The 24,161-nt window shown below is 36.2% G+C and overlaps 1 protein-coding gene across 1 annotated transcript; it reads right to left on the bottom strand.

Annotated features, from left to right (window-relative positions):
- On the bottom strand, nt 1-20,414 carry LOC148952668 (RRP12-like protein). The gene is made up of 6 exons (XM_089087330.1): nt 20,398-20,414; nt 18,132-18,295; nt 14,035-14,217; nt 12,434-12,550; nt 8,430-8,592; nt 1-144 (listed from the first exon to the last, which is right to left on the bottom strand). The coding sequence occupies exons 1-6, from the start codon at nt 20,412-20,414 to the stop codon at nt 42-44; spliced, it is 747 nt and encodes a 248-aa protein (XP_088943456.1). The 3' UTR covers nt 1-41.
- Between the last annotated feature and the right edge of the window lie 3,747 nt (nt 20,415-24,161).

The raw sequence follows: 24,161 nt of genomic DNA on the forward strand, positions 1-24,161 counted from the left end.
CAGTTTTAGTGACGATTTTAATTTATTCTTTATAATGTTTTCTACAGCCTTTTCACTTTTTTCGATTTCTTTCTTCCACTATCAGCTCCTTTTTTTGCAGATGAAACAATATTCTTGAATTGACCAGCATATTTGGCTTTTTTCCTGAAAAAAGAAAATGTTTAAAAATACGTTTAGAGGAGAATTTTTAACCATTCCAAAGTCCTGTGATGGATAAATCTTTACCTGGAAAAACCTGACCCAGGGTTAGATTCGAGCTGCTACAGGACCGAGACAAGGACCTTTGTACCTGAGAAGGATCTGTTGAAAAAAAAGAAAGGGCGCGAATTCACAAAAATAGAGGGGGGGATAGAGGTTATTGTTTTTCAATTTAATTAAGATACAAGAGAAGGAAATTTTTAAAATCTAGGAGCGGAAATTATCAAAATGGGGAAGGGGAAGATCAATTGCCCACCCCCCTCTAATTGACGTCCCTTTAAGAAAGCATATAAAAGTCTATCCTGAATAAATCATTTACTATTTCATGCTCTAAACGAGGATGCATAGAGTTTATATACCTTGGCAACGCTGGCAGAGCGAAGTTTACTTGTCTGTGAGCAATCAAAAATTTCCTGATTTACCTGGTATTAGAAATACCCGACTTTCGTTTTTGGTCAAGAGGGTGAAAGATATACCTGTCTTATTAAAGACAATCCATTTCTTGAAATTATATCACCATCCAATAGACTGTAGATTCAGATTTATCTCGCCGGAAACGCGCTTGGAATAAGTTTTGAATTTTGGCGGAAAGCAGTGTTGTCAACTCATCCAAAACGACTACCAGATTTAAAAAAAAAAAAACAAAAAAAAAAGCCATTTTTGATTCCTCATTGTTAATAAGCGTAATGGGAACTAGCAGAAGAGGGGAAGGAACCTCCCGCAAGCGACGTATTGTACCCGCCGGTATTAAGTTACCCGTAAATTGCGGGGAACAGTTGAGGGGGTCCTTACACTTCCCTTGTTCCTTCATTTTGTTTGTATTCATTCAGCGCTCGGCGCGTGCACTTGAAATAGAAATTCTTGGATAATTATTAACCTGCCCTACGGATAACGATTTGTACTTGCTGAAGGACTGATTGTGGAATAGTTACGGCACGTCAGCATGGCTGACTACAGTTATGTTTATACGCCGGTATGGAACTTTATAGAAATGGCGTTGCGATATTAATAGAGCGTAACGACAGATGCAGACGTGATTCCAGCCGTGAAATTTTTTACGAGGGAGATTCTTCGAGAAAACCATGAAAAACTGAACGAGATAGCAGACAGTTTTGGTGAGCAGTATGTGAAAGAAAGGCGTAGTCAAGCTTCGAGAGAAACACTAGCCAGTGATATGTATAATACTGTGAAACTATTGAGCTCTGTAGCTGAATTTAAGACACGGTTCACCATTTGGAAATTTTCCGAAGTACCGAAAATTCCACAAGACACTTTTACAACCTTGTGTGTGAAAGTTAACGAATGCACGGATAAGATTGACAGTGTTATGGAACAGTGCAAATCTGTGCTTCCATCTCAGAGTGTTTGGCCCCCCCCCCCCTCCCACAGCCTGCGAAAGCTTTACATCGGGTTTTCATCACCAATGTACCCACCACAGAAATTGACTCCTGTTCCAAGCAGAAGCTGTTTATTGAAAGACATGATAGTGATGGAGGCATAGATCATATACAACTGACCAAGTCCGGTCTGGTTGCTTACATGAAAAGCCCCAAGTCGGCAGCTTCACTCGCCAACTCCCTGAAGTCCTTCCCTGACATATGTTCTTCTTTTCGTGAGGAAAAGTTCTTTGTGATCGCTAAGTTCGTGCCTCTTGCCACAACAGAAGATGATGTTGTCTCTGTTAACCCCAAGCTAGTCAGTGCCAAGCGGTTTGGACAATCTGAGACAGTCAAACTTACCTTCAGTGACGCCGACTCCCGAAATGCAGCAATCAAATGTGGGTTATTCATTGGTTATACTCACATCAAAGTCTTGCCATTCAGACAAATTCCCAAGCGGTGTTTCAAGTGTCAGTCATTTGATCATCTTGCTAAAGACTGCACCAGTACCATGCGTTGTTCCAGATGTGCTGGTTCCCATGAGAACAGAAGAGAGAGCTCCTGCCGTTCTCAAACAGTGAAATGCGCTTTGTGCCCGGAGCCTTATAATGGTCACCCTAGCTTTAGTCTGCAGTGCCCAGCAGTCCGACGAGCAATACAGAAAGCTTATCCTGAAACCCAAAACTGAACGAAATATCTATATTTTGCCGCAATGTTTACGGCCATAATTCTGCCAAACTGGACTATTTGATAAACTTGTACAGAGCATAAAATATTATTTGCGTCCAAGAACACTTGTTAACGGCCGATAAATTTTGAATAATTCAGTCAATTCCTAATAAATCTGTGCACCTTCATGAGGCTATGTACTCCATTGCCAGGGGCCGCCCTAGTGGCAGACGTGCGATATTCATTAACCAGAATATCGACCGTCGTAAAATGGAGTTGTATGAGTTCTAACTAGCGCTTGAGTTCCCTGGCCCCAGTGCTTTCACGCTGGTCAATGTCTACCTACCAACTAACATGAACACGGACCTCAGTGAAAAACGGTATGCCGAGGCTTGTGGTCGACTCGGAAGACTCCTCCGCAAACTGGGGAATTCGCAAATTTTAGTCTGCGGTGACTTCTAGTGTGACCCTCTCTTGAAAAGAAAGTTACAATACGTTCTTATGACATGTATTCCGAGTGAATGTACTCTTTACACTAAAGATCAAAACTTTACGTTCATTCACAACTCAGGAAGCACAAGCAATATTAATCACGTCTTTTCAAACTTCACTATCCCCTTGCCTATACAGGTGGATTCAGAGCATACAGCAAGTGACAATCTTGGTCTCAAGTTCCGTGTTCCTTTTAGTCGCGCAGTGAAATCAAGAAATCGAGGTTACATAGAAAGACGCGAGTGGAAAAAGATTAATATTGATCTGTATCAATCGACGTGTGACGAAATTTTGGGCAAAATAAAAGTTCCATTTCAGCTTCTGGTCAATGGGTGTGATGAAAAAATCGCACTCAACACATATTGTGCTGAAATCACCCACGCGCTAAAAGTTGCTGAGTCTGCATCTGTACCTAGTGCAGTTATTAAGAAAGGTACTAGGAAAAGGGGATGGAGCGACCATCCTTACGTGAATCATGCTAAAAGGAGGTCTAAGATGTGGTACTCAGTGTGGCGCGAATCCGGCAAGCCTAGGTCAGGTACTGTTTTCAATCTCTTTTGTAAAACAAAAAGAGAATACAAAGCATGTGTGGATGAGCTTAAAGTGGAGGAAGCAGAAACTGCTTCGAAAGAGGCTATCCGCGACCCGCAAAATATGTGGAAAAAGTTTTCAAGTAGTAGAGTGCAGCCAAAGCATTGTGCCACAGTACCTGAAGAACAGTGGTTAGAACATTATTCGAAGGTTTTCGGGTCAAAAAATATTCCTTTGGAAAAAGAATATGATGAATCGTTAAAATCACGTCTTGATTCGCTTCTGAAACAGAGAAAATATTTTGTGGTTTCTAAAAATAATGTTTCAAGGGCTGTTAGCCAGTTAAAGGGTAACAAGGCTCCCGGTCTTGATGGTGTTAGTGGTAATCATCTACGCAATGGTTCCCCGCTTTTGCTTCAGCATATGCAACTACTCTTTCAGATGTGTATAGTTAGTGCGACCGTTCCTAACTCGTTCTGTACCGGGGTTGTTACAAATATCCTCAAGAAAGGAAAAACGCGAATGAGTGTGGAAGCTATAGGCCTATTACTGTCTCCAGTACGCTGATCCAAGTGTTGGAAAGATTAGTTCTTAGCGAAATTGCATCAAAATGTGTTATAGACCAAAGACAGTTTGGATTTCGAAAATATCTCAGCTGTGCTTTTGCCCATAGACTTCTAAAGTGTATTCTTGCTAAGGCTGAACTACTCGGGTTGTCCGTGTATGTATGTAGTGTCGAAATTTCTGCTGCATTTGACTCAGTCATCCAGTCCGCCGTCTTCCAGACCCTGCTAGATGCTGGCGTGAACACCCATATAGTAGCTAAGTTATCCTATTGGTACTCTAATAGCTATATAAGAGTGAAATTCGGCCTTGAAAGACTTAGTGCGCCAGTTAAACTAAATAGAGGGCTTCGACAAGGCTCAGTTCTAAGTCCGATATTATTTAACACTTTGACTTCTAAGGTTACAAAACAAATCTCTGGTGGGCTTAGCCTTGATCTTTGTGATCTGAGTCTAATAAGCTATGCCGATGATTTACTTATGTTTTTCTCTGAGTCTATTGCAGGATAATTTAGATAAGCTTGTATCTGGCTATAGAGCTATTGGTCTGCAAGTTAATGGTAAGAAAACTGAATTTCTGGTTTTCAGCTCAACGAAACGGGATGCACCAGAACCAACTGTTTCAGTAGACAGCGCTACTATTGCACCGTCTTCGTCGCTTAAATACTTAGGTCTTTTGTACGGTCGAGATAAGAAAGCAACTAGAATTCTTTGCCTTGACACCCTTATGTCAAACCTACGAATTAGCTATGCTAAACTGGCTCCCCTGAAGTATTCATACAATCGGCAAATTCTGGCGAGGCTATATAGAGCGGTGGCACTCCCACATATTCTTTACCTGTCCCCTGTATGGGAATGGTTTACGGAAACAGAGTGACTAAAGGCTAGATCTGCGTTCTGCAAATATTTAAAATTTCTGTTATGAGTACCGCTGTTCGAGAGAAATAAATTTCTCTTGGACAAGTATCTTATTCCAGAGCCTCGTGAAGTTGTGGTAACGCACGAAACCAATGCTAGAAAAGGTGCACTGGAGCACCTTTACGATTTCCTTCCGTTGCACGTCATGTACGAGCTGTGAATGTATATAGTGTATATAATTTAATCGTTTATTTTTGAAGTAATGTTTTTTTTCTTTTGTTTTTCCTTACTCCGCCATGTTTTTGTTTTATTGGTGGGCTAAAATAAACTATCTATCTATCTATATAGTTTTTGGATAAGATTTGTTTTCCGACTCGAATACCCAATACCAACATTTCTTTAACCAACTAAGTTAAAACAGGAACAAGAACTTCTAGAAATTATAGTTTCATTATCATATCGCATATTCATAACCTCCAGTGGTATGACCTTGGGACAATCAGTCTTTTCAATCTTCAGTAAATTTCTGATTTTTGATGTCCCCTAGACGAAAAGCAGTCTTATATCGCTTTCCTTATTAGTTTAACTGCAGCGACCGCAACGTAGAGCTATATAACATTTAACTGCTCCTCTAGCAAGAGCACAAGGTCACTGGCAGAAACCACATCCTAGAGCCTTTGTTCTGCTCAGCTGAAGGCAGAATACGACACGTGAAGTTGCGATGAGTGTTCAGAGAGTAGGGTATCTTTTAGGGTTAAAAAGCTAATTAAAAGAAGGAACCATTTTCCATCATAGACATTAAAAACTAAACTCATTAATTACGATTTGTGTCGGTACTGTTCAAATTGAGAAACTTGTCAGAGCACGACAAGTATGTCAAGGTATGGCGAATCAGTTTATCAATACCCCATTCAGAAAAATTTGACTTCAATTACTGTTGCTGGCTTAGGGGCGGAAGCAGGACGTCTTTATGGTGTCTGAATGAAATGACCCTCAGCATATTTTGGCAAAGGTAGCGAGAGAATGGCGCTATTATTGATTTTACGCATGAAAAAATTGAGAGGAGCTGGGACATAAGGGTTTTTCTGATAGCATCAGGAAAAGATTGGCAGACATGGTAAACAAAAAACAGAAAAAAAACAAATGTTGTTTTTGGGACTGTGAGGGTTCCTTCGATCTCTGGGTGCATACTCAAAGGAGGCTCTGAAACGAAAAAGAGTGGTGCTAATTCACTTGCTCCCGCTGCCAGCGCAAACACAAAGAGGTAAAAGTCTTTGCCAGAAGATTTCCAAAAAGATATAATCAGTAAGCTGGAGCCTAACCTCTCAACCTAACCTCTTGGGAACCTCCCAAATTTAGACGGGGATTGAGTTGAGTCACCTAGTCTTATTTTATTACAACACTTTTAGCCTTCTGACACGCTCTCCTATCCTTGCCAATGGGGTCTAAGAAGACACTCAGAAGTTGGCAAAAATCCAGATGGAAGCCTGATAAAATGAAAGGAAAACGAGTTTCGTGTGCCGTTAACTTAGAGACAGTTCGTCACCGATGGGACGTTTCAAAGAAAATCGTCGTACTGTTTTTAATTTTGAGTCGTTTAGACTCAATAGTTTCTGTTTAATATGCTATACTCTAATCTTGATAATTGCCGTTGAGTGTTGAGCCCATGAGTGTTTCATATTGTTTGTCGTCAAAATAAATTAATGTCTCTCGATTAGTAGCCAACAATCTCCTGCAGAACAATGATGGAATTTATGCAGAAAAATATAGGCTTATTGGTAGCACAATTGTCCGTAGAAACATCGTTTTAACAACAACGCTGGAGCTCAGTTGTAGCACAGTTGGATGCAAGTTTCTCGTGAAAACGGAATTTGACGAATACCCTTGAATTCGTTAAATATATTCTTATGCTATTTACTTGGTTTTGTATTTGAGTCACTTATTTTATAATTAAACATTTTATATAATTTTGTAAGCTTTTGTTTATTAGTATTTGAAGTTATTAATTATTACATTGTTATGTTATTGATTTTGACTTTATTTTTATTTTGTTCTTCTTTCATCTCTTGTAAGCGTATTAAGTTCCTTAGTCAGTTCGCTCATCAATCTAACCGTGGAATTCCATTAAGGCCACGCACTTCATAGGGATCACTTCCTCGCATCTTGAAGAAAAGAATCATTCCATAGAAAATGCAGAGGGAAAAAAGAAGAAATTCATCACTAAGAGGACGCTAAGAAGGGCGATAATTTATTTTTGGAGAAATATGAGATTAACCCTTAGGTTTGGGCTACAACAATGATAGCGAAGACAATTTGGATAGTATAACTAGGTTTCTGATACCACCCTTGACGAACGTGACGAACAAAAAAACCGAAGACGAAAAAAGGCTACACCAACAAAAAGTGGACATTCTCTTTAGTCTAAAAATAAAACACAATTTTGGCCATCCTTTTTGGCTTCGAATATAAAATTTTTTGACGCTAGCAATTGACATAAAAAAAACATAGCTTTAAAGAGAGACTATGATAATTTAATAAAAAGGGCTTTTGTACACATTTCCTCATATTGTAGAAAAAGATTAATGAGGCGTATTAAGGCCATGCAGTACTTACAAGATCACCCTATCTCGTCCATTATGAACTTTTTAGCTTGTGTGGCAAAAATTTTTAGAATTGATTGGGCCGTCTTCTCATAGCTTGCAGAGCTTGTATAAGATATCTGAATAGACGACAGAAAGTAAAAGTCGATACATAATTTCCCGGAATCTTAGAATAAAGAATTAAGTTCTACCGTTCTGTGCCGGTAATAGAGATATTCAGCTTTAATAAAACTTACATGATCGGAAAGCGCGAATTTATTTATTTATTTATATTAAATGGAACAGAATTCTCTTTTTAAAGTTCAGGAAAGGATAGCCCCTAAGAATCTTCTAACAAACCCGCTAGGTAATGCTAAAAACCAGCTCAAAGGATTTATCATTTGAGCAATTCGGCAACTTTGGGAGTTCCCTGTAGTGATACCCGCTTTCATTGGCAAGCTTTCCGACAAGAAAGACGTAAAATTTCATAGCCTTTTCAATCAGATTTCAAAGTCAAACCACAGATACTAAATAGCTCTTGATAATGGCGAGGAACTTCTCCAGTTCCTCGTCAACTTCTCCAGTTCAACCAAGTAACTTCTCCAGTTCCTTGGGGAATTCACTCATGGATTCTTTATATTTAAGACGGTCAACACACAAAACGCAGACAATGAGCTGAGTCTCGGAAACTGATGTTAAAGTACCGCACGACCTTAATATAAATAGAATTAATAGACTGGCTTCATCCGTAGCCATCGATACAATTTATTCTCAATCTAATTTCTGAATCGTAGTTTCATTAGTGTTCTGATTGTGAATGTGCGGTGAATGTACTGGTTTAACTTTTAAAATATACTGAACTGAATTAAATATAGTTCCAATTAGATTGATTGGAACGTAGTTAATTTGATATTCCTCTTTTTAATTGGTTTGATTGTAAGTGTTCTGAATTTACTGATTTAACTTTAACGTTCAACTGAACTGAATGAAGGTTTTATTGTTTCATTAGAACTGAATTTTTTTAATTTTCTTCTTTTTTTATTAATCTGATTGTGGTTATGCTGTGAACGTACAGATATAATTTATATAAAAAACAGAACCGAACTGAAGTGAATGTAGGCAATTAATAGACATGATAAAAAGATTAACAATAAATTTACCTTTTATTTAATGCCCCCTTTTGAAGGGGTAAATAGGCAAAGGGATCATATTTTCCTGTTTTGACATCCCCTTTTCCTTTCCTAAGTGGTTTCTTCTCTTCCTTGTCCTTCCTCGTTTTCTTTGATGGCTGTTCTAAACGTCTATGAATACCCGAGCCACCAGCTAAAATATAATATTACATTTAATTAGAACAAGCCAAATGGCATTATTATAATAGTGTATATGTATATTAGTGTAAATAAATGTCTAAAAATGAGGTAAAAACGAGTAGCCTAGAAAAAAAGAAAATCTAAAAGTTTTGTGTATCAAAGCTATTAAAGTCAAAATTTAAAATTTATACAAATGGCAATGTTAAGGCGAGAACGACATTGCCAAGACAAATGCCCATAAACGGAAGTTACAAAGGAAACCTGGAAAGAATAAAACGCTCACACTGGGCGTGCTCTAGAACTAAATGATCATTTATTTTTTATTATTTTCAACCGAAAACGTAGGGGTACCAGTTCACAAAAATAGAGAAGGAAGGCAAGGATCATCCTTTTCATCCTTTTAAACGTAGATAAAAAAATAGGTATGGTTCAAAATCAAGTGACGTGGGCAACATTATTCATTATGATTTTTTTAATGAACAAAAAAAAAAAAAATCCAAACCTAAGGAGGATATCCAAAACAACTAAGCATAAACGAGAGTTACAGAGGAAACTCGGAACGAATAAAATACTCACATTGGGTGTACTACAGAACTAAATTATCATTCCTTATTTGTAACTAATTTCAGTCTAAAATGGCAGATAACAACAGTTTTAACACTTAAATTCATCTAGTACGTAAAAAGGGTTAATATTGTGGTCTCTTCGACATCTATAGTAATGCAAACTGCCTCTAATAGTTTGGCAACCGTTTTCATAGAACACAAACAATAACAAATAATTAATTACAAATAAATAATAATAACAGTTGATTCAGAATCTTAGATTAGGTTACTAATGAATGATATCAAATAAATATTAACAAATAGTTATGTGTCAAAAGACTATCAAAATCAATCAAGAAAAAATGAATATAAAAACGACAATGTTTTGGCGAGAATTGCATTGCCAAGACAAATACGCATAAACAGAAGTTAAAAAAAAGGAAAAAAAGGATAGAATAAAATGATACCAGAACAAATTATAGGCACCAGAACAAACTTGATTCAATTCAATCTAAATTAAAAAAAATAGTAAGACACAAAAAAAACTAAATTCGTAAATAAACAGATATAAAAATTTCATGCGAAAACAGATTGCGTATTGTCATCCACTATACAAAATTCTCTTGGAATCCCTGAATTTAATTGTTGGGCCAAAAAAGTTCACAATTGTTAGAGTTCATAGTTTCCATGCAAATTTCAAATGCATCATTTAAGTAAATTCACAAAAAGTGGAAAGTGTCCGATAACAGAAGAATTCACAATAATGATCTTTTGATCAATATGAATAATAAATAATGATCAATATGAATAACGATCTTTTGATCAATGAGCAACAATGATATTTTTTGAATGAAACAAAAATACCATCCACTTTTTTTTCTAAGCTGTTAATAAAAGCTTGTATCGCAGGTTGGCAGTTTGTATGGTTATTTCAGAAATATAACTATATTTTCAGTAGAATTAATACTTTTTGTCTTTTTGTTTTCTCCTTGTTACTTTTGGTGTTTTGGATAAAAAAGCTGCAAAAAATTTGATTTTGATTCAAATTAACCTGAATTAGACAACTTTATACTACGGGTTCGCATTCCCATTGCTGTTGCATTTCTGCATAGTTGATCAGGAAACAAAATCGTCAGAGATCAGTTGATGTTAAAATCTTTTTGATTTGACCTAACTTGGTTTATGATAATTTTGTTTTAAATTTGTTTTAAAAAAAACTCGACGTCACCAGAGTAAATATTGATACGTTGTTTAATTCAACCTGCATTAGAAAGATAAAAAAAACTTTATAGAGAATTAGGTATTAGAGTAAAAACATGATGAAGATGTAAGGAAATTTTGACAAATATAATAAACTAGAAAAAACGGATATCACAACATACACACAATAAAAACCTGATTTTAAGCTTTTTTAACAATCTTTTGTTCTGGGCACCCGGCTGACTGACCGTATTCAAACAATAGGCTGTACAAAAAATGGGGTTCAATACCGCTCTTTGGGGCTATAGTGAAAGAAAGGTTGAGGTGCCTATGGCACGTTGTGCGGATAAAAGATGACAGATTGCCGAAGATTGTTCTTTTCGACCAACTGTCTAGGGCTAAACGGAAAGCAGGTCGTCCTCGTCTGGGAAGGGATGACGTCATAAAGAAAGATTTAAATGAAATGGGAACTTCATGTGAGGTTGTAAAAAGGGAGGCTTTGAATAGATTGGGATGGAGGTGGAGCGTGCGTAGCTGTGTTAGCCTCAGGCGGCTTGGTGTTGCGGTGAGTTGTTAGTAGTAGTTAACATTCTAATCAGTTGGTCAGGTTTCATATTTCTTGGATATGCCACTGCACTTCATTTTGTTAGAAGGACACTTGCCTTAAATGGATGAGGGCCCAATCCTATTGGTACAGTTTTACCACCTACAGAACAATTGTAATATTTGTAGTGCTTATTTTTTAATTTTAAATACGAGATTTTAACAACGTCATTCTTAATTTCAGAACAATTACGAGCGAAGAAAGTCACTAAAAATTTCCTGGCCTTCACAACACATAATCAGAAATTGACTGCTAAAATGCATATTTTCTACATAAGGTTACTTGAAATTCGATTTAGCAAGCAAAAGTTGCATTACAGCATGAGGTAGGCACGTGGAATGTAATGGTCGCTTTCTTTCTAAAAATAAATCCCATACTCTAATATATGTTGGTAAAATTATGAGCAAGAGGGAGGGGCATGGTTTGGAAGCTCCTCCCCCACTCGAATTCCCTCTTAGTGACCTGAACGCTCATAAAGAAGGCTAACTTCTATCAATTTCATCATGTCAAAATCTGAAAAACGCGTTATAATTGTACTCGCCTTCTTCATAAAGGAGAGTACATTTATAGACTAAGGGCATAGGGTCACGAGGGCATAACAGGAAATTTGGACCAATTACGTTGGTGCATTATGGGCCATTGTTCAATTAGCATTTTTAAAAGTTGCTTTACTTACCTTTATCTTCATATTTGATAGTCTTCTTGCAAAAATAAACGTATGTTTACCAAAGGAACTGCCAATTTTAAGGAGGGAGGGGGGAGTATTTTTTTTCGATCCTAAGAAAAGGGTGTACGCTACAAAAGCTTCAAATTTACGTAGTGGTGGCACTTTTAGTCTCCTATCCGACAGGCTTTGTTCCCTTCTTCATTTTTTTGGTATTCTTAAGGGCATGTTAAGTATAGGAAATGTAGTGAAAAGGATATGTAGTCTTTCTTTAAAAAGAAAATCTAGAGCAAATTCTAAGACTGAAAAGGCCACGAGACCATATTGACAAAGCTCACTTGACACCCGATACAACATCACACGGAGAGTGCTATTATTAGCAAATTCATTGGTAAACCTTACTTAGCCAAAAAAGGGCCGCAGATTTCCAAAGTCGCCGCGGACTCGGTCTTATTCTACATGAACAAGAGTTGTTTCAGTTTTTGAAATAAACTGTTATAAAAGTAGAAAAAAGGACAAAAAATAAAAGATAGTTGCAGATGGTTTTCTGCCAATACCGTCTGGTATTTTTTCAAAAGACAAATGATCTAAATAGCCAGTCATGTATGCATGAATTTATTGTTGAGAAACTTATGATTTGGGGAGGAAGTCGTGTTTGGCAAAACTTATCAAAAACAGGACAGTTATACAACTGATATGAAAAGTGTAAAATCCATGGATGTAATTGCGGGGAGGAAGGGAGTTGAATCCTTTCCAAGTGAATGTAGAAAATTGTACGTATACGCCGTAAAAAAAATAAACAACAATCAGTCAAGAAAAGAAGAAGGCGAAAAAAATTCACCTTTATATCTCATATCTCCTGAGACTGAACGGAGGTCTTCAGCTGAATCAACACGTTTCCTCTTTCCCATTTTCATAGCAGCCAACGCGGACACCGTTTCGGCAACATCTAGCGTACCTGAATAAACAAATAATATAATATAGATAATAATTTAATCGTATAATAAACGATAATAGTCATATGTATAATATAAACGATATGAATAATGGTATTATACATATAAATTATATAAATTATAGTAGTATCTAAAAGTTACAAATATTAAGATGATTCTAATAGCACTTTCCCATTTGGATAGGAGCCAGTGTGGGCACGGTTTCGGCAATATCTAGTGTACCTGTACAAACAAATAATATAATATGAATAATAATTTAATTGTATTATAGGAGAAATACTCACAGATGCAGTAAAATATAAAAAATATAAATAATAATATTATACACATAAATTATATTAAATATTATAAATAATAATATGATTTTAAGTTTAATTACAAAAGAGGTATTTAAAATTAAAAAAAAGTCTCAATGAGAGCTCAGATAGTGAAAACTGCTAATAAACTTTTTATTATTACTTATTTTCAAAACGGGGTCTCCTTCTCCAACAACCCTCATAGACTGGCAAAATCTTTAGACAGATATCTAGATAATAAGGCTTGATGAGTAGAATACACATCAAGCCTTAGTAGCATCTTAACAGACATACTCTGTATACAGAAATAATTTTCCCAGGATTCGGAAATGACCAAAAATTAGCAGTGTAAAAAAGTGAAAAAAAAAAAAAATGTAAACAACAGAATAAGAAGCACATTTAAATCCTAAGTCATAAACCTGTAATCGTAATTTGATTGTGTGAGCTGAAATTCAAAAATGCTCTATTTAATTAGCTTCCAGCATAAGTTTTATTCAGGATAGGTCGTTAGCAAATTTCAACGCTCTCCTAAGCTCAAAATAACTATCTCAAGCAACCTATTTTTTTGGTAATGAGTATTATAATGAAGCTATCTACCACAAGCATTAATTTATGCATACTTTTTACTTAATTGAAAAGGATGAACTTCCGTCCATATTTTAGGAGGAGGGGGGGGGGTTATAAATGTAATTCCACAAAGGGATACGGCGATGGTTAACTTCCCTCAGAATTAAGATATTCGATTTATCAACAAAAAAATACATAACTGAAAGTCACTGGCTCATCCACGCCTCTTATGAAACCATGCTAGTTTGTTAGAAAAGAGTAACAACAATAATACAAAAAACGATTTACGTCATAGATCTCACATTTACTTTATACTTCCTTCGTTATTCATTGCTACGCAAGGAAGAAAAAATACACATACGAAAGAAAAAAAAAGCGAGAGAGAGAGAGAGAGAGAGAGAGAGAGAGAGAGAGAGAGAGAGAGAGAGAGAGAGAGAGAGAGAGAGAGAGAGAGAGAGAGAGAGAGAGAGAGAGAGAGAGAGAGAGAGAGAGAGAGAGAGAGAGAGAGAGAGAGAGAGAGAGAGAGAGAGAGAGAGAGAGAGAGAGAGAGAGAGAGAGAGAGAGAGAGAGAGAGAGAGAGAGAGAGGGGGGGGGGGTTGCGGGGTATAATGTTAAACACTTACTTGTACTTCTGAAGGATTTGACACTTTTGCCCTTTTTCAGAGGAATTTTCTTGCTAGATTTCTCATCTTCATCACTGTCACTGACATCACTTTCTTCGCTACCATCAACAATAAGTAGTTTCCCGTCTGGATTTGTTTTAAATGACTCCTTCTTTGGTTGTCCTTGGTCAACAGGTTTTGTGACTATAAAAGAAATTCAGTGATAAACCCATTGTATTTTCCTCTAATTTTTTTCCGAGTTTCATTAAAAAATATGCGAAGTATTTTAAAATTCAACGTTTTAATACATAAGAGTGCAGCAAACCTTTTATGTGTTTTACAAAAGGAGAGATTTAGCATTGAATTAGTTTTGAAAGCTTTAACTAAAATAAAATAAAAAGTAAATAGAGTATATTTTTTCAAATAATTAGTTTTCAAAAAAAAACTTCAATACGCTCCATCGCAACTTTTTTATTTCTCCTTTTATATTTTAGTCAATTGACAAACAGGCAGTCGGTATTCCCTAATAAGGGGATTTTTTTTAATAGTTACTGTTGTTATTATTATTTGTAAAAAAAAATGCCCAATTGGAGTTTCAATCATGATTATATTGCTTTTGGAATTCGCAGCAGTCTCAAATCCCAACTAGATTCAATGCAATCATGAAGACTATGCCATAATAATTATTATTTTTATTTATTTATTTTACTAATAATTACAAAATAAACTATATATACACACAACCACCCGGGGAAGGCTGGAAAAGTCTGGTGATGGACGGCTGCAATCCTCTAATTCTCAACCAATAACAAGAAAAAACAATCTCAACTAACAAGTTGATCCACAGTATGTCAGATCCACAGTAATAGTTTCGAGATTAAATAGAAATAAAGAGTTTCATTGCCTTGAAGGAGGGTTTTATTGCTCACTATTCTCCTAGATACGGAAAAATCTCTTTTATTTCGAATCATTATTGAAAAAAACGAAAAAACAAAATAACCTCCTCCCCCTAGATCTTGAAAACTATCTTTGTATCTAGATTAAAACAAATGGAAGAAAAAGTACAGACCTATAGAAAAAATTGCTTTCAAACTCTTTTACCAGCAAGTTACCCTTTGCTGGCAAAATGTTTGAGTGCTTCAGGGAAGGCGTCATAACATCTAACCGTAGGACATCGACAAAATCCGTCATAACATCGACAAAAAAATCTGTCAGAACCACAAACTGTCATAACATCTAAAATTTTAAAACTTTAGTTTTTCAGAGTTTACGGGGGAAAAGGTACCTAGGTCAGGTAAGGTTACGTATTTAATATATGCTATGCTTTACCCCCACCCCCTTGATGTGCAAATATATAGCCGTAATTTGTTTCTAAACTATTATATACTTATTACTGTTCAAGTTCGAGTTCTTTATTAATCAATAAAAAAATTTTTTGACAAAACTATCAAATTAATTACCCACAGTGAGAATAACTTATGTGTGTGTTTATATACACTCAACAATAAATAACTAATACTATCTCCAGATACCGTAATAAAAAGATTGCTCTTCAACTCTCCGTACGGTAACAACAAACAAAATCCGCAAAAAAATCAAAGTAACCAAATAAATAAAATGAAATGAGGAGCATCCACCCCAAAAAATAAATCAATTAATAATTACTAATTAAATGATTCATTAATCTAATTTTATTATTAACCAATGAATTATTCAAATCTATAAAACTATGAAATTTATTCCAATTATATATAATACTATGCCTTGGTGAAAAACGGGACCTTTCAGATTTTATTAAAGCCTGACGGACAGCAGAACTGCCATGGGTCCAATATGTATGCAAAACCTGATTATCATCCTGAAAAAAACTATTATGCAAATAAAAACACTCAGGCAAAAGACCTTGAACTTGTTTAATCATATAAAGAACAGAATGGAAAGAAGAGAAAAGATCCAGTGGAAGGATATTTAAAATTTGATACATACTTTTTGTTGACGATTTACCAGGGTAAGAAAATGGGCTAGGTAGGAAATTTTTCAATAGACGCAGAGCTTTATTTTTTTGTCTCTGAAGAGGAAAAATATGAGTTTTAAAAGTATTCAAAAAAATAATGGGACAGTAATTTATATATGAATGTACTAGAGAATGATAAAGAGATTTCAGGGCATAAAACGGCAGAATAAATTTCAGATGATTCATCATACCAATATTTCTTGCCAGTTTCATTCGAATATAAATTGCATGTCTTTTAAATGATAAACTTGAATCCAGTATTATCCCGATATATTTAATATCATCAACTCTTTCAATTTCAATGGGTAGGCTTTGAATATTAATCATCATAATTTACGGTGCTGTTTTCCCAGTACGAGAAAAGATGATGAATTTTGTCTTAGTACAATTAATAGTCAATTTATTTCTCGAAAACCATAAGATAATCCTCGACAGTGCTGATTCCAACCTAAGCTTCAACGATCTAGAGTCGGGGCTGCTGACACTGCATGCCGTGTCATCGGCAAATAATATGTTAAGGCCAATATCATTGATGCTATTACTGATATCATTAACATAGATAAGAAATAGGAGTGGACCCAAAATAGAGCCTTGTGGGACTCCGACTGACTGATATTGAGATACTGATGAGGAAGAAGTATCACCTCCGTCTACATACTGATTTGGGTTTTTTAGGTAAGACATTACTAAGTCATTAACTGGGCCTCTTATGCCACAGTTATCAAGTTTAGTATGCAATATTTTATGGGAAATCGTATCAAATGCCTTTTTAATGTCAATAAAAATTGTAGCAGGAATATCACCTTTGTCGAGGGCGTCATGAACAAACTGAGTCATTGCCATAATAGCATGCTCAGTAGAGTGAGACTTCCGGAACCCAAATTGGATCGGACTAAAAAATTCAGATCTTATTAGAAAGCTGACTATACGGTTATATAGGCACTTTTCAAGCAACTTCCCAAAAGTAGACAGGATCGAAATCGGCCTATAGTTTGTTGGGTTCTTCGGGTCTCCTCCTATATACAAAGAGATAATTCTTGCAGACTTGAAACAAGAAGGAAATCTTCCGGTTTTAAAACAGAGGTTGAACACATGGGAAAGCGGGTTTACAATATTTGGTGCTATGCACTTAATCAGATTAGTCGATGACCCATCGATCCCTTCGGAATATCCATTCTTTAAAAGGTTTGTTGTAAGTAAAAGTTCATCTGGGGTTTCAGGAGTAAGAAAAATGGAGCAATTGAGAGACGGGGGTAGATATGATTGAAAGTCCTCTCCAGTTTCATTATCCAGATGATGGGCCAGGTTGTTCCCAGCAGTTGACGAAATTGCCATTATATAAACTTATAAATTTTTTGTCAATGTTATCACGGTTAGTGGTTCTGACGGTCAGATGTTATGACGTTTAGTGCTTGTGACGGTTAGTCGAAATGGTAGAACCCCAGTGTTTTGTATAACTTGAGACCTGTCAATAAGGAAATCCAACATTTTTAAGCTTAGATTTGGTTGAACAAATTTCAAAAACAGTGAGCAAATCACAAAAGACTCGGGTTCTTATTTTATTGTTTTGGGTTCTTATCTTATTGATTTTCATTTGGTTTAATTTGTTTTGGGTTCTTATTTTATTGTTTTGGATTCTTATTTTATTGACTTTCATTTTGTTTTATTTGTTTTGGGTTCTTATCTTATTGATTTTTATTTTGTTTAATTTGTTTTTGGTTATTATTTTATTGTTTTGGGTTTTTAATTTATTGATTTTCATTTTGTTTTATTTGTTTTGGGTTCTTATTTTATTGTTTTGGTTCTTATTTTATTGATTTTCATTTTGTTTTATTTGTTTTGGGTTCTTATTTTATTGTTTTGGGTTCTTATATTATTGATTTTCATTTTGTTTTGCTTGTTTTGGGTTCTTATTTTATTGTTTTGGTTCTTATTTTATTGATTTTTATTTAGTTTTATTTGTTTTGGGTTCTTATTTTATTGTTTTGGATTCTTTTATTATTGATTTTCATTTTGTTTTATTTTGGGTGTTTATTTTATTGTTTTGGGTTCTTATCTTATCGATCTTCATTTTGTTTTATTTGTTTTGGGTTCTTTCTTTTACCTGTGACTTGTTGAGCAGCCGATGGGTCTAACAAATCCACGATATCGTCTGAATGTTCTGCAATCCAAGTACCAGCCGTCTCTTTTCTTCTTCCCGTCTTCTGTACAGATTCTTCCTTACCATCCTCGAGGTCAGATTCCTGGTCAGCAAGGATTTCTTCAATTCTAAAAAAGCAATTAAATCATGAGAAAAGGGGTAAGAAACAAACAAGCAGATGACCTCATTTCCCATTTGACGGAATTATATTCCTTTTATTTTGCATGTGCATCCTTTTTTTTGGGGGGGGGGAGGGGCTTGGAGGATAGAAAAAATTCCAGCTGGTACGTGAAGGAATTGGCAAATTAAATACAAAATTTAAGAAATTATTGTAAATATATGGAGGGCATGGGGTCGAACAAGAATCCGCCCTGCATTCCCCTACGTGTTGAAGAGACATCCGTCTCGTGTCTGGTCTTTTTTTTTTTGCTAGTAGGCCTATACATATTTCATCAAAAGCAGATATTTTATTTTTACTTGGTTCCCATATATTATATATTTCTAAATTATTGGTGCCGTCTTGAAGTGTGCTGTGTTATGTTGTTGGCAATGAATCTATCACGTAACTATCCATTTCTCAAAATATTCGGTAGAGATTATTTTTCTGATATCTTACAGACATGCCCTTTTGAAAGCAGCATGCACGTGCGAGTTAACCTTACGCCTAGGTTAACTTATCACTTAACTGAAAATCATTACGGTATTTATAAAAGAAAGTACATAAAGGCGTTCTTTATGTACGCAGACACAAACTTAGAAGCAAAATTTCTTTATTTAATTTATCTTACCTAAAAAAATTAAATGAACAGAAATTAAGATAGATCTCGTGACGGTTCAATACATTTAAAGCTTTTGCATATTTTATTGAGCTAGGTTTCATACTGGAATGAAGAGAAGCGAAACTCAACCCCCGTCAAGCCCAGCTCAGGGACACTGAAACATACTTAAAGTCCAACATGGGCAAAAATCAATTCAAAGAAACCCGAACCATACAAAATACAGGCTATGCAAAATTCGGTTACAGGACTGTCACAGGACTACTGGACAAGGGATACCAAGTCGTGACAACACTAAATCATACAAGATGGATAGAGTAGGTACCAGGAGAAGCTTGCGGAAGCTACCAGTTAAAAAGTCCATAAAGATGTTGGCAACGAAGACGCTGATAACAGCGACAACGGTGACGACTGTCACTTTTGAATCATGATGGACACGGTATCATATGGCAGAAACAATACATGTATATTAAAAAAATTTGGAAAATACAGGAATTAAAAAAAATTAAATCCGGCGCCAACCTTGAAATAAAAAAGACGGATGAAGTATCAGAAAAAAATGATAAAATAATGGCACCAAAAATCTAAAAAGGCGTAGCTTTCCCTTGAAGGTGTAGTTGTCTTTGGGAATAAAGAGCTGTTTGAATTTTTACGGACAAAAAGCGTTGTCAAATTTGATTACTTAGTACTATTTATTTATTTTCAGGTTCAGCGTGCCAACAATGACGAAAATGTGATACTAAAATGGGTCCAGGGGGACAAAAACATTTTTATTTTGACGTCCTTGGTACAATACTACTGATACTCCTACTAACAACTCACTGCAGCACCAAGCCGCCTGAGGCCAACACTTCCTCCTACACCCCAACCTATTCAAAACATTTTACCCATGAAGTTCCAGTTTCCTTTAAATCTTTCCTTCCTTACAACCTCTTCCTACCTCATTCAGGGACATCCTGCTTTTATTTTACTCCCCCCCCCCTATGGATGGCCAAAACGCATGATCTTTGTTATAAATAAGAATATTCGCAAAGGGGGTGAAACGAAGAATAATTACTAAAATAACAAAGAAAATTTATTTCAAAAATGTGTGCTTACATCACCTTACCTAAAATAATACTAGGCGAAATTAGTCATATAGAGCAGGGAACTTTAACAATATATAAGTACTGATTCTATTGTACAATGTTAACTTCGCAGGTTAAAACACGTTCACAGATGTTTAAACGTAGGTAATTGAGCAGTAATAAATATAAAAAAAAGCTGCGAAAATACTCCCTCGGAGCGAATAGGGCATCAACTATTTTTGCGAATATACACGTTCGGAGCAGCAAAAGGGTTAAGAGACCCATTGTTTGATGTACAGTCAGTTAAACAGGGTACAAAAGCCTATGCTTAAACAATAGCCATAAAGAACATTTGACGAATCTTCCTCGCCTTAACGAAGCGCTCACGTTTTAGAACCATACATTAATCAACTGAAGACAAATATGACTGTTGAGTTTATTTTTTATGAGACTGAAATTACTTATAAACATAACTGACTGTATTATTTTTATGTTAATTTGACTTTTCACCTGTTGCACATGCAAAGTAAGATAGAGTTGGTGGCATTTTGCATACAACAAACACTATCAATGTTTTCAAAGTATCAACTAGATACGACACCCTCCCCACTATATAACGGTTAAAAGTTAAAGACAATATGCAAAAAATAACATGAATAATATTCAGTTCTCATTCGGCACCCGCAAATTAAGGTGATATATATCTTGTAACGGATTAAAGAGTGACACAATTTTTTAAAGGATTAAGTCTTGCTCAGGTACCTGAATGCACCCAAATTTCAGAGATGGATTTTTTGACTGGTTTGTTATTACTCGGTAACTTCACTGATTAGTTATTTTTACAATGGAAGCGGATAGAGGTGATTCTACAAGGAACAGTTAGTCTCATCAAGATATAAACTTTAAGCTGGATTTGCTGCCGGAATTGACATCAAAAATAGACGCTCTCCTTTAACTTGTGGAAAGTGTAACTTCTGTCGAGGCACAGTTAGCACAAGTGAATGTTCAGCTAAAATCGAACACAGAAGCTAATGAGAAACTGAAGAGTGAATTGATACTGGTTCGCCAAAATTTAAAGTCAGCCATGCTTAGAGCTGACCGTTTAGAGGATGAGTTGCAGCGCAGCAATGTTATAATCTACAACTTTGAGGCGGTGGATCCGAGAAGGTATACCCTTAGTGAAGAGATTATGAAGGTTTTGAACGACGTAATTCCCAATTGGCGCCTCACCCACAGTGATGTAAGAGACTCTTTACGATTTAAGGCGGGTCCTATTGTTCTAAAGCTAAATTCGATGGATGTAAGAAATATGATTTTAAGGGGAAATGCACTTCTACGAGAATATGGTCTTTCTGCTGAGACCGATTATAGCCCCACGCAGCGTGAAGCTAGAAAACACCTCAAATTACAAATGAATAAAGCTATCTCTAAAGGCCAGTCTACCTATCTCAGGGGTGTCAAATTTTATGTGAACAATGCTATTTTTAAACATGGTGAGTTATTGAATAAGGTTATAAAGGAGACTCCGCGCACCACGCAAAAAGTACAAAAGGCAAGAGCACCTACTGCAGGCGCCATTAATAAGGGCAGCGAAGTTGTTAATCGAGGAAATGCGGAAGACAATTCGGGTAACGATGCAACAATGTCGGACAGCGATGCGGAAACAGTAGTTGAAGTTGATGTGAATAAAGACACTATTTTAGCGAGGTCTCCATTAAAGGGTAATGATAAGAAGACGCGAAAATTATCGGAAGTTATTAGTCCTGAAGAACAATCAAGGGGAAAGAGTAGGAATGTTTCCAGGCGAGTGTCGCCCACGGGTGGTTGGCCAAATAGAGTTGGTCGGTACGTGTCGAGGGGCTCCCGTGGAGGTACCCCCTATAGTAACAGATATAGTGACTGTTATCGCATTACTCCGGAAGATTCAGATTTTGATGCAGCTAATACCGAAGAGCGACAGGTAGGCAGTGACTAGGAAAAACCCGGCCATATACATCGAATGAGTTTAGTAGCCTGGAACGCACAAGGTGTGAAAAATAAAGTGAAACAGATTAGTGAAGATTTAAAGTCAATCGATATTATAGGGTTAGTTGAAACATGGCATAGCGCAAGTGACCCTCCGATATTCGACAGTTTTAGTGTTGAGCATTTTGAGCGAAAGCCAGCTGGAAACATGCGCTGCTATGGAGGGATAACCGTGTTACTAAGTAATGATTGTTTTCGTTGTTATCATAGAATAGTTAGTAATTCATAAACCATTCTTTGGGTACGGTTGGAGTTAGTGAAAAATAAATAGGTGACTTTAGGATCTGTGTATATAGCACCTCAAAATAGTTCCTATACTAGAGAGGAAAAATGGGATGTGTTAGCTGAAGAGTCAAGTAGACTAAGAAGGGATTTCACAGAGGATGTTTTTGTTGTTATGGAGGGTTTTAACGCTTATACGGGTGCTTTATTAGAAATAGAGAGTGTTTCGTTCCGAGAAGTGCCAGACTTGGTTCCTTCTGAGTGTGGAATGCCTAGATGTGGCAGAGATATGGATAGGAGGGGAATTATTGGGAGAGAAGGCTCTTGGAGCTCTGATTGGAGAATGGTCTAATAATTGGGAATGGGAGATTTGGAACTGACAGGGGAGTAGGGGAGTTTACCTGTATGTCAGGAGCTCGTCCGAGTCTGATAGATTATGTGTTGGTTGACAGTGGGCTTGCAGCTCAATCAGTTGATGTTGAGGTACTTCAGTCAGTTGGTTCAGACCACTGGTCAGTTAAGTTAGAGTTGGGTGAAGGTAAGAGGAGTGGTATTGGAAAGAGGTATAAGACAGTGGGTCAAGAGAAGGTTAGAGTTCGAAAACCGTTAAAAAAAGATTGGAATAAAAAAGAAATTGATAATATGAATGAGATAATAACGAGACCGAAAGTAATGGATAGATTAGAGGAGATTATTTAGGAAAACCTTAATTAAACCACTTTATAAGAAAGGTGATTAAAGCGAGTGTGGTAATTATCGAGGCATTTGGCTGATCTCTGTAGGTAGCAAATTACTTAGTAATATGATACTTTTTAGACTGAGGGATGCTGCAGACAAAGTTTTAAGAAAAGAGCAGTGCGGTTTTAGAAAAGGTAGAGAATGTGTTGACCAAATTTTCACGCTTAGGCTAATAATTGAGAAGTGCCTGAGTTTTCAAACACCTTTTATCCTCAATTTTATAGATTATAAGAAAGCGTTATATTCTGATGATAGAAGAGCTTTAGTAAAGGTTTTATCCTTGTATGGTATACCAGACAAATACATTAAAGTGATTAGTGCTATGTACGAGAATAACACTGCTGCGGTTAAGGTAGGAAATGAGCTTAGCAGCTGGTTTTGTATTAAATCAGAAGTTAAGCAGGGTTGTGTTCTATCCCCCTTTATATGGATTATTTTGATGGACTTTGTCTTAAGGAGCACAGGAAAGGCAATGGGAGACCACGGAATCAAATGGGGAGGAAAAAGTCTCCTTGACTTGGATTATGCTGATGATTTAAGCATCCTAGATGAAAGTGTGAGTAAAATGAATTAAGTTTTAGAGGTTTTGCGAGTTCAGGGTGCTAGTATAGGTTTGAAAATTAATGTTAGGAAGACTAAGTCACTAAGGCTAGGAATAAGTGAAGATGAAAAGGTGACGTTGGGTAATGAAAAGATTGATCATATGGACAACTTCACTTACCTTGGTAGTATTATTAGTAAAGATGGTGGGAGCAGTGAAAATGTTAAATGTAGAATAACCGAGGCTCAGGGTGTTTTTTCACATTAAAAGAAAGTTTGTAAGAATAGGAAGTTAAGTGTGCAAACCAAGATTAGAATATATGAAGCTACAGTGATGACAGTGGTCAAATATGGTTCTGAAGCATAGACGCTCCAAAGAACTGAGGAAGATATGCTAGATGTCTTCCATAGAAATTTCTTAAGGATTGTTCTGGGTACCCGGCTGACTGACCGGATTTCAAACAATAGGCTATACGAAAAATGTGGTTCAATATCGCTTTCTTGGTCTATAATGAAATAAAGGTTGAGGTGGTTAGGGCGTGTTGTGCGGATGAAGGATGACAGATTGCCGAAGATTGTTCTTTTCGGCCAACCATCTAGGGCTAAACGGAAAGCAGGTCGTCCCT

Source organism: Artemia sp. Qi Xiang Cuo, chromosome 4 (assembly GCF_049724085.1).
Source record: "Artemia sp. Qi Xiang Cuo chromosome 4, ASM4972408v1, whole genome shotgun sequence".
NCBI lineage: Eukaryota > Metazoa > Arthropoda > Branchiopoda > Anostraca > Artemiidae > Artemia > Artemia sp. Qi Xiang Cuo.